General features: G+C 48.2%; 2 protein-coding genes across 2 annotated transcripts in view; both read right to left on the minus strand.

Moving 5' to 3' along the window:
* Positions 1 to 4,900, minus strand: part of MRPS22 (mitochondrial ribosomal protein S22) — an 8,858-nt gene extending 3,958 nt beyond the window's left edge. The window contains exons 1-5 of the mRNA XM_045287448.1: positions 4,729 to 4,900; positions 3,906 to 4,072; positions 2,532 to 2,696; positions 196 to 339; positions 1 to 81 (exon numbers count right to left, since the gene is read on the minus strand). The exon at positions 1 to 81 is cut by the window's left edge and continues 1 nt beyond it. Of these exons, the coding sequence (XP_045143383.1) occupies positions 1 to 81; positions 196 to 339; positions 2,532 to 2,696; positions 3,906 to 4,072; positions 4,729 to 4,900 (729 nt within the window). The remainder of the gene's footprint in view (positions 82 to 195; positions 340 to 2,531; positions 2,697 to 3,905; positions 4,073 to 4,728) is intronic.
* Positions 4,901 to 6,890: 1,990 nt separating this feature from the next.
* Positions 6,891 to 7,303, minus strand: LOC101653269 (ATP synthase-coupling factor 6, mitochondrial-like). Its single transcript, XM_004712085.2, has one exon. It carries the CDS (start codon positions 7,301 to 7,303, stop codon positions 6,980 to 6,982), a length of 324 nt encoding a protein of 107 aa, XP_004712142.1. The 3' UTR covers positions 6,891 to 6,979.
* Positions 7,304 to 11,139: the final 3,836 nt, after the last annotated feature.

Below are 11,139 nucleotides of genomic sequence, written 5' to 3' on the forward strand. Positions count from 1 at the left end.
GATATACTCCGCCGAGTCTGGCTCAAACTGGGCAACGCAGAGGTTGAGGACATCAGCATGCCGGTCGTGTGTGTACATGGTCTGAAACCAGACAGCAGGGCTGCAATTACAGGAGAACAGCAAAGTGCACACACCACCGCGAGTCCCACAGATCACCCGCCAACACAGGTTCGGTGGGGAACCCAGTCTCTGTACCTGGAGATTTTCGTCCTTGAAAATTATTGGTGTCAAAATTCTACGACCTTCTTTTGGGAAATAAATTTGGATCATCCGGTCCCGCTCTTCCCAAGAGGCTTTGCGTAGTGTGCCACTCGGTTCTCTGACGACAATAAAACGCTCCTGGAACAGGAAACATAATCAACAATACAAAATACAACTGGGAAATGGACCGACCGCAATTATGTGTCAATGATTTCAATGGTGATTCTGAACCCCAAAGACTGGGCAAGGTGTGATACTTCTGACACTAATCACTGCTGCATGTGTAACTGTCAGAAGTTCAGAGTGATAAGCATTTATTACGTACCAACTGGTCATAGAGTGGTTATGCGTGGAGCTGCTAAAAAGGTAAGCAGTTCGAAACTACCAGCTGCTCTGAGGGAGAAAGATGAAGCTTTTTCTCCTGTAAAGAGTTAGGGTCTCGGAAACCCAGAGGCAGTTCTACCCTGCCCTACAGGGTCACTCTGAATTGGAATTGACACGGCAGTGAGTATTGTTACTGCAGGTTCAGCACTGAATGGTGCAACAACGACAGGCTGATCGAAGACTCATCTACATCCACGTTAGAGGAAAGCAGTATTACCAAACCTCTTCAAATTGTTCCACATCCTCATCGCAAAACCGTGTTTTTATTACTTTATGATCTACCTAAGTTCTTGGAATAAAAGGAACACCTAGGTATGGAGCTTTAATTCTGCACAGCCCTTGGGCTTTTCCTATTGGCATTAGACATAACGTGTCAGAGAGACCACCGGTCTCGTCACTCCTCCAACTGCCAATGCACAGGCTCTGCCTGCACCACTCAGCTGGCAACGTTCACTGTGCGTGATCCTTGACCCTCAGAGTGTAACACAACAGGAAACAGCAGCGACTGTGGGTTACAAATCTTTCTCCAGCACCAGAGTGATTTACACAAAGCCTTTCACATACAAGTAATGATACTCAATTCAATGATTTTCATTTAACCAGAAGATATGATTTAATTTTTTAGAAGTCTACAAGTCTGAATGTGTTCTAAGGATGTTGTAATTAAAACTTTTACCAAGTACTGCAGATGATGAAACCAAAACACACACACTGTTGCCAAAGTAACACAATCATTCCAAGTGATTTTCTCCCTTTAGGATTAAAAATTGCGACCTGACAGCCTTCAAAACACTGAAAATATAAGGTAAAGCACCCAAAACATAACTTCTAATGAAGACACAGACTGTGAACTGTGTTCACGGTGTCATGTGTGCAAACAGCCAGCATACACACAGGAACACAGCTCGAATTGTCTTCTAACCGTATGATGGAAGACAGATTAATATGAGGTTGGTCTTTCTCCCTCGCTCAGCATGATGTAGTATTCTATTGCAGGGGCTGGGGCTGGATGGGAAATTCCATTTTCACTTTGAAAAACAAGAAGGAAACCAGTACAGTGAACCCTCATTTATCGCGGTTAATCGGTTCTAGACCCTACCGTGATAAATGAAATTCCGCGAAGTAGGATTCCTTATATCCAAAAGTTTTACCTTTTCCTAGATGGTGAGCATCTTCCTCTGGCGCTTATTTTTATTGTCAGAAGGCTTAGAAGAAGCAGCTCGTTTAGGTGCCATCATAGGGCTTAGATAACATTTCTTAAAAATCGCGAACAATTACAGTACACTGTACAAAAGCAAAAATGCATCTGATACGTAGCTCCTATACGTAGTGATGCAGACAGAAGCGTGTACAGTATGAGCCAATCAGTGGCAGTAATGACAGAGCATGCGCTGTTACGCAAAAACCGCGATAGAGTGAAGCCGCGGAAGTTGAAGCGCGAAGTGGCGAGGGTTCACTGTATTGCATTTCTAACACATCAGTGTTATTTTGGAGTTGACAACCAGAGGAGGTAAGTCGGAAAACAGAAATCAAGAGTCCTTTGGGAGGTCCAGGGACTGGAGGCATCAACAGTGAACTCACGGGAAGAAACACATCTCTCAAAAAGCGGCAACTAAGGTCAACAGATACTTAGGTGGGACTCCCATTGCCTCGAAGATGCTGGTGTGTGTGTGTACACCTGTGTGCAGCCCTTAGCACACCTGTCCCTTTCTTTGCATCAGTTAATAACAGCGTGTCCCTGCTCTGTAGGAAAACAGTAATAGGACAATGTGGGTGGGGCTGGGCTGCCTGCCCTTCTCCTCCCCTTCCGCTATAACATCCACAAGGCTCTCATTCAGTCATGGGCAAGTCTGGTTTGGAGCATCACAGAAAGCCAAATTGCAATTCTCAGACCCACCTCACCTGGTCTTTCAAGTAGAGATCAGCGTGCTATTGCATATACTCACCCGGTGTGGTACACTATATGATATATCTGTAAACACGTGTTTGTTTGCTTCTGTTCCTTCCAGAATCTTATCTTCAGCTAACACATCATTTATCGGTGTGCGCTCTTCCAGAACTGGAGGCATTTTCAATCTTATTTTAGCTGCTTCCACGGCCTTTCTGGTAGCCTATCAAAAGAAGCTATTTTGTAAGGAAAGCCACGAGGTTCCAGAACCAAAGGATCATTTGACAAGCACAGATACACATGCTAAGGACTTCAAAAGAAGGAGCCGGGAGCCCCACTTGGATTCCTAGTCCCTACTCTTTGCCTCAGTGGTGGCGCTGAGAGCGCCCTGCAGGGTTAACTGTCAACAAACAAGGACAGGGCACATCTGAGCCAGAGCCAGGCTCCCAACCTTTCCATGAAAGGTTGCATTTACTGGGGATGTACCGGGCCACATGTTGTGCCAAACACTGACTGCATTGCTCGTTTCGTGCCCATATGAAGTCAGTGCGGTTGTCGCCGTCTCAGCCTCCTGGGAGAAAAGCAGAAGCAGCTAGATGCTCAGGACATTGCTAGCCAGTGACAGCAGAGGACTTAAACCCAGGCAGCTCAGGCCCAGAGTCCACACTTTCCACCGCCAACTCCAGCGCTTTCTATCTGCTCAACAGTGGCCACTTGTGGGAGTGAAAAGGGTGTTAGTGTTGAAGTCTGATGACGCATAGTGACCCTACAGGACAGAAAACTGCCCCAGATGATTTCCGGAAGCGACTGCCACCTCGTGCTGCAGAGCTGCGGTGGGTATGAGTCTCTTAACTTTCAGGCAGCAGCTGTGTGCTTACGCTTTGTGCCACCAGGGCTCCTTCGTCAGGAGACACTACTGGATAGTCTTTCTTTCCTTCTATGACTCCAAATTGCTTTGAATTAGACATGTGCAAGAATCCTTCACACGTTCTTAGACCAAGGTATTTCCTACCACACGCTCGTCCTGAGGGCTACCTACAGGGGTTCTGTGGTGCCTGCTTAGCAGGCTCTCACGATCACACCAACCCTCCAGCCCCAAAGGAGCTCACAGCAGATGGTCCTCTGGGGAGAAAGCTGGCAAAGGCAGGGCACAGGATACTCGTGCTTCTTGGGAAGCAGAATGGAGGCTCTGTTTGGATGTACAGCTCTGCCTACCAATTTCTGGCATCTCCCCTCTGCCTGCCTGCTCTCAAATTTCTTCTGTCCTGTGCTGGAACTTCCCCCACTAGTGCCGATGGAAGAGTGGCTGTGAGCACCGAGGAGTCCGGGAGCTCTTGTCTAGCCCCTCCAGGAAAGTATTCTTCCAGGAAATACTTTCCTGGATAAAAAAATATCCAGGAAAGTATTCTTCCACAGCCCTGCATTCACATACCTCTTCCAACTGTTCCTGGGTCATGACCTTGTAGGTTGGGGGCTTCAGTTCCTGTACAGCTGGCTTAAAAATCTTCTGTAAATCCAAACCTGTCATCTTGGTGAGTATGCTTTGAACTTCCTCATCCGTAAATGTAGGCTTCTTCATCCTGGAGTCACCAGATTCTGCTAAAATGGATTTTTAAAAATACTGAGCATCCACTGTGATGAGGCGAGTCCCAACCTTTCCCCAGAAGGCATCCAAGTCTAGTGGCCGAGGTTAAAACGGCATCAGCAATGACTATCATAATAGTTGCTACTGTTAGTGTCTCCTTGACCATAGATCTTCAAGGACGTTTACAGGAAGCCTTACTATCCCAATTTTATAGACAGGACTCTGCAGTTTTCCCAAGGGCTGCGAGTCTATTTAATCGGACTACCAAAATGAATTCCCAAACTACCTGTGTTCAGTTTCCCTTCCAGGGCTGCCCACGCCGTTCTCTCTGATTGTAACGCTTCTCCAGATCTCCACTGGGGCAAACTTTCCAGGACCCTGCCCATCCTTCCAAGCTAAGCGGGTGCCCCTCCCATGTGCATCTTCCACAAAGCTAGTTCCCCCCAGGAGGAGCCCGTGTCAGTCTCGGCTGCAGCTGCGGGGCCTCCAGCTCCAGCACGGTGTGCGGCCGAGCCCAGGGGCCGCTGGCAGCTTGAATGAATGAACGAACGAACGAAAGACGCCGGCGCAGCACCGCAGAGGGTCCGAGGGCGCCCAGCAGGAAGAGCCGGGGCGCCGTCGCAGTCAGAAGCAGATGCCAGTCTCCTTTGACATCTGGCGGGTCACTTACCAGCCGTGGAGGCGAGCCGGCGGCATGGCGGTCCAGCCCCGCAGAGTCCGCGTCGCGGCTGCGGCAGGGCGTTGGGTCGGAGCCGGGTTTGGGAACGGAACCCCACAAACTCAGCGCTCCGAGAACAGGCCAGGAAGCCCCACAGCGACACTGAGGACCTAAGGGGCGCCATAATCCTCCAAGGCCACCTGGGTAGGAAGTGCTTGAGAGCAACTTCCGGGTCGCCCGCCGTTTCTGCAGCATTCTGGGAAATGTAGTTTGAGGAAGACAAGAGAGGGACGCTATGCATCATCTCTTACATATCTTTTGTTCACGAGCAGAGTCTTCAATCCTTATCTACAATTAAGATTTGCACCCTTTTCTCTACGAACTCCTCACCCCACCCCGTGGATTTCTTTCGTTTTCATGGTTCTAAGTAACCCATTCCCACCTCCTGCACAAGTCTTTATTCCCAGCCCCCCAAACGGTTGCTGCGCTTAGCCTGGCCCCATCCTAAGTTCGGCACCCAAATTGGGATCGCCGCCACTACCCTCACCTTCCACCAACTCCCACCGTATTCTCTGTCTCAATACTTTACCCCTCACCTTTGTGATGATCTTGCTACTTATTTGAGGCTTATTTTTCTCAGCCACTTACAGCCTATTTTGTCAGTGTCACCTAGCCCGGTGTACCCAGGTGCACTGCAAACGTGTTCAATAAACCACTGATTGGACGAGGAGATCTGCTTGATGATTCCCAGGTGTGCGTATCGTATCCATTCTTAGACGGTAGCGTGAGAGGTCGCGTGGCTTCCTCAAGGTCCTCAGAAGACATTTTGGATATTTAAAGGCTGTACCAGTTAAGGGTCTCTGGTGGTAAGTGGCAGCATCATCCCTGGCGAAAACAGGGGTGAGTGTATTGGAAGGATGTTGAGTAGCCCACAGAGTTCCAGGAAAAGCCGAAGAGCCAAGTTTCAGGAAGGCCTTGAAGAAGGCCGAGCCAGGGCCCCTGAAGCAGAAACCTATGAGGAATCCTTCCAAGAGGCTGTGGCAGAGTTACTGGGTTCCAACCATATGCTTTTCATCAAATTCAAGTTCCTGGTGAGAAAGCATAATTGGCCTCTGGGTAAGGACCCTGGCTTATGGAGCGTGTGACCCTTTGCTTGCCAGCCCTAGAGAATCTGACTGTTGCTAGTGGAGGGATTTGTTAGATTATATTAGAGTGCCAGCTCTGAGGAGCAATAGTGGTTTTCTACTCTTTGCTAAACAAAACTATAGATGTCTTAGCGTAAATTGTGGGCACCCAGTTTGAAGAAGACTATGGATGACTGTGGAAGCCCAGAATCCATTGCAGGGTTCACTCATGGGTAAAGCCTCTGATGAGTTCTCACTAACCGTATCAAGGGATGCGAATATCTTTGTTATTAGGAAGAGAGCATTGTAAATTGGATCATGGCACATGTAAGTAATTAGGTTGAAATTTAATGTCTTATCATTTAATCTCCCTATTGGCCCATTTTATAGTTGTTTCAATTAAAAAAAAGTGAGGGGGAAACATATGTGGCTTAAGCCTCTGGTGAACCCTCTGACCCTGGACCAAGGATGTGGACAGTCTTGCTCTCATGCAGAGTGCATTGACAAGTGGATTGTTACAGATGCAGTCAGGTGAAAATGTAACACCTTGTCATTTGATCTCTCTTCAATTTGTTCTAGTTTTAAAATTTTTTTGCTTTCTTTTTAATTGAGGTTTTTCCATTTTATTTTGTTATTGGTCTTTTGTTTGGAGCTTCTGTGGGGGGGGGGGGTCGGGGGTATGTTTTTCTGTATATGGAATCCATGACAGGTAAATCTATAGAGACAGTACTTGGATTGATGGTTCCTTGGGGGCATGGCAGGGGCGGTTGGGGAGGAAATGGGGAGCTGATAGCAATGAGGACAAGAGAAGCAGTGTTTTACAACTGTGGTTATGATTGCACAACTCTTCTTATATGATTGAACTATTGAATTGCTTGATACGTGAACTATACACCCATAAAAGTGTTTTCAAAACAATATTTTAAAGTTAAAAAAAAGTATAGATGTCTACATTACCCAACTGCCAATGACTTTACCTGGACCTGGACTTTTGTTTTCTTAAAGGGACTGGAAATTTGACCGAGACCTTTGGAGTTCTTTTTTTTTTTTTTTTGACAATTGTTAAACATGTTTATTAATTACTGCTTAACTCTGCAACTAACCCATGACAAATTACCAGATTGATTTTACATATTGCTTCAGGATTGAGGTTTTTCAACGGCTTCAAATTTTGGATCTTCAAACGTGAAGCTAGGGAACGTATTCATGTCTGCTTTACCAAACATTTGCTGGAGCTTAAAAAGCTCCTTCTCCATCTCTTGCTGATATTCTGGGCCAGCATCAACAGGTCCTCCAGATGCCTGTCGCTTAGATTTGTATTCTCTTATTTTGTCCACAAAAAGTTTCGGTATAGGATCAAGTTCCTTGAATGCCACAGCTGTAACACCAATGTTCCTCCGCACATGGGCTGAGACTGCTGACCGAACAACAGAGGGAAACCTGAAGAGCCTCTGGAGAACCATGGCGACGCGGACAGGAAGCGTCTCAAAGACGACAGTCTGCGACCGGACGGCTCTAGGTGAGACAGAAGCCAAACAGGAGGAGGAAGTGGAGGGTAAGTGTTTCCGGGTCTCTTAGCGAAGTCTCCGCCATCTTCCACCTTTGGAGTTCTTTAAGATGGGAAGAAGGGGAAATTCAGACAAAGGGATGGAGAGAGGAAGGACAAGGTCTGCCGGAGAAGTTTGACTATGTGGACAGTCTGGCCCCATCCAGCAACTCCATTGCAGCTTCTCTCTCCTCTTCAGAACCCTTCCTTGAAGCCTTCCCCAAGGCTCCCAACTGCCCCATTTTGTTCTCACCTAGCATCTTGTTCCCCTGGGCCCAGGATCAGAATCCAGCCCCTGGCCACCCCCACCCCCAACCCCCATAGAGATACAAATTCCATAGCCAGGGCCCCTTTCTGTGCTGGGCTGATAGCAAGGAAGAGTGAAGATCCAGGCAGGAAAATGGAAAGTAGTAGAAGGAGTTTCTGGAGGAAGCTGTAGGGCATGGACCCTAGACAGAGAGGCCGATTACCGATGGGAGGGTCCCTTTGTACCAGGAGGGAAGGAGTGAAAAGATGGGTAGAGTGTGGATGCATTTGGCTTCCTTTTGTCCTCTGTCATCTCTGAGGAATGAGTAGCATGAGATGAGAGTCAGAGTGGGGAGACCTTTAAAGTGGCTCCTTGGGCATGTGGCTGAGATGCTAGAACTTCCAGCCCCTTCAGCTAATCGAGTGAGGGGTGGGGGCAGCCTGGGAGAGTGGGGGGGCGGGGAGGCTGTCAGCAACAGAGCAGGAGGAGAGGCGCTCAGTGCCGAGTATTCTGGAATGGCTTCTGTGTTAGACAGGGTTCTCTAGAGAGATAAAACCAAATTGATGATAATTTAATATATTTATTTATAAAGATAATTAGATACATAACAAGGAATGAACTGTTAAATCATATACAGTTAAATATATAATACAAGAAAGAAACCGTTAAATTATAAAGCACTACAAATGGCTCAATTCAACTCACTGCCCCGAGAGAGATGTGAGACACTAGCAGTCCTTCCAGTCCAATCTGCTGCCAGATCTTCCTCTATTTATAGAGAGAGCTAGGCTATGTCAGCACAGCAGCCAATCACAAGACAGGTCACCAACTGCCAGTCCCCAGCTCCAGCGATGTCTTAAAGGGACCTCAACTTACAGCGACACAGTCCACAGGCTAGGCTTCCCACAGGTAGTGTAGCCTTTAAATTGAGGCACAGGACAAGCAAGGCAACCGCACACTGGTCCGATGATCACAGAGCGAGAGACAAGAAAGGCGAGACTCACCAAGCCATTTATCTCTCCGCCCTTCAGTTAGTCCCACTTGTGTTTATCGGCCAGGCTGGCACAATAAACTATCTCAGCTTCTGTCCATCCAGCCGAAAGCATCCGATGGCGTGTAAGACTTTCTCTGAGCAGGATAGCATTGAGAAAATAGCAAGGAAGGTGAAAGATGTGACCGAGCATAGTTATCTTCCTTCTTCTTCCAAGGACTTTGTCTTCTCATTAGAGTCCTGGTGGTGTAGTGGTTATGCCTTGGGCTGCAATCTGCATGGTTGGCAGCTCAAAACCACCAGCAGCTACATGGGAGAAAGACTGGCTTTCTACGCCCGTAAGCAGCTACAGTCTTGGGAACCCACAGAAGGCCGCTATGACTCAGCATTGACTCCATGACTGTGAGTTTGGAATTTGATTTGTTGTTCTCATTGGGAAGCCTGGTGGCATAGTTGGTCACACATTGGGCTGCTAAGTGCAAGGTCAGCAGTTCAGAACCACCAGCTGATCCTCTGGTGAAAGATGAGGCTTTCTACTCCCCTAAAGAGTTACCGTCTCGGAAACCCACAGGGGCAGTTCTACCCTGTCCTGAAGCGTTGCTATGAGTTGGAATTGACTTGATAGCAGGGAGTTTGGTTTTGCTTTCTCATGGCTAACTTGTGACACAGGTAAGGTAGGCACCAGTGTAAGGAGCTGCTGTGCATTACGAGGCTCGGAGTTAGGGCCTTGCCCAAGGCCACCCAACTTAATGCCGAGAGGCGGCCAAACACCATTGTCTCCGTAGCTGCTATGGTAGGAAAGCTCTGTTTCACATGTGTTGCAGGGTGTGAGGAAAACCACAGAAATGGTGCAGGCTGCCTTTTGAGCCCAGAATGTGACCTGAACGAGAGCTGGAGGGGGTGTGGCCCTCTTCAGGTGGGAGTGGATGAGTCAGTCCCTCCGACCCGGGGGTTACCCATTTATCTCTGGTTTTCGGCATGCCACTCTCTCTGTCTTTCTGACAGCACTTTCGGAACTACAGTTACACCCCAAACTGGGCACTCAGATCAGAAAGTCCTCGTGAGAGGCCAAGGCTCCAGCGACTGTGCTGATAGAGCCTCTGGCCTATAGTTCAGGGACACAAATATCAAGGGCATTCAGGTCAGCTCCTTTCCTGCCCCGCCCTCACCCCAGTGAAGCAGCCCAGGTCACAGCCAGCATGGGTTTGATCTCTGTACCAGCACACGGAGTTCCTACTTCGGAGAGCAGGCTGCTGTCAGGCTTGGCATGTGGAACACTTTGTCAGAGGGTCATGCTGGCCCGGCCTGAAAGTAATTCCCATCCTCAAAGCTGGCTGGTCTATCCTGAGGTTATTTTTCAGTTTGATTCGCAAGCAGTCCCCAGTCTGGAGTCGTGAGCAGAATTTCATTTTAGAACAAGACTGCAGTTTCCGGAAGATCCCAGGGGGCCCAGTGGTAAGAGGTTCACAGTGGGAGGCCAGAACTGGAAGAGCAGAATGTGTGTGCATGCTAGCATGTGTACATTTGACTGTGTGCTTTGTCCAAATGCATGGTCATATGCATATATCTTGTGGGCGTGTGTGCAAATTGGTGTGCAGGACTGTGTGCACATGTATGTTCAGATGAGTATTGCATGTGTGCATTTGTATGCGTGTGTGTACAGACAGGCGGGCATGAGTGTGTCTGTGTGTATCAGTCTGGGGGATGGAGGCAGGTCAATGGGAGGAACAGAGGCTTCAGAAATGGGCAGACAGGAGTTCATGTTCTAGCTCCACAACTTCGCTGATCCATTCCCTTGTTACTCACTACTGGGTTTCTGCCTCCCTCACATGGTGGGTTGCCAGCTTCCATACAGGGCTGGCTGTGGGCCAACAGACATCAACAGAGAGCCTGCACACAGTCCGCGAGCCTCAAGTGGTAAATAGTATGAAGATCACTACCCTCATCGGCACTGTGGGCTCTCCTCATCGTCCTCCCTGGATCGGTGACACGCCTTCTGTCTCTTTGAAAACTGTCCCAGGGCTGCACACAGGGCAGGTTAAAATGCACTACCTTGAAAAAGCGTGTCTGAGAAATGAGTGGCCAGACCCACTCTCCTCGTGCTTCTGACTTGGGCTGCATTCGCACATCCCGCTATCTTCCTCAGTCAAGTGGCAACCAGGAAACCTAACTGACAACCATGGCTTTTGACAAGGTATGCACCTGCGAAACCATAATGAGAATCAAGATAATAAACAAATGCATCATGGGAAAGGATTCATCAGGCCCCTTTATAACTCCTTCGTCCTACATTTTCCTGAAAAGCCCACCTCCACCCCAGGTGACAGCTAATTTGGTTTGTACTTTCTAGCGTTTTATAGAAAAGGAATCCTAAGTATGTACTCTGGACCTGTGGGTCTTTTTTTCTCACTTAGCATGACTATTTTAACATCCCTCTGTGCTGTCGAGTTCATTGACAGTCTACTCCTTTTCACTGACGAGTAAGACTCGAAGTCTGGTCCATGAACTGACCACC

Source organism: Echinops telfairi, unplaced genomic scaffold (assembly GCF_000313985.2).
Source record: "Echinops telfairi isolate 266 unplaced genomic scaffold, ASM31398v2 ScPeMD7_16;HRSCAF=60, whole genome shotgun sequence".
Taxonomy (NCBI): Eukaryota; Metazoa; Chordata; class Mammalia; order Afrosoricida; family Tenrecidae; genus Echinops; species Echinops telfairi.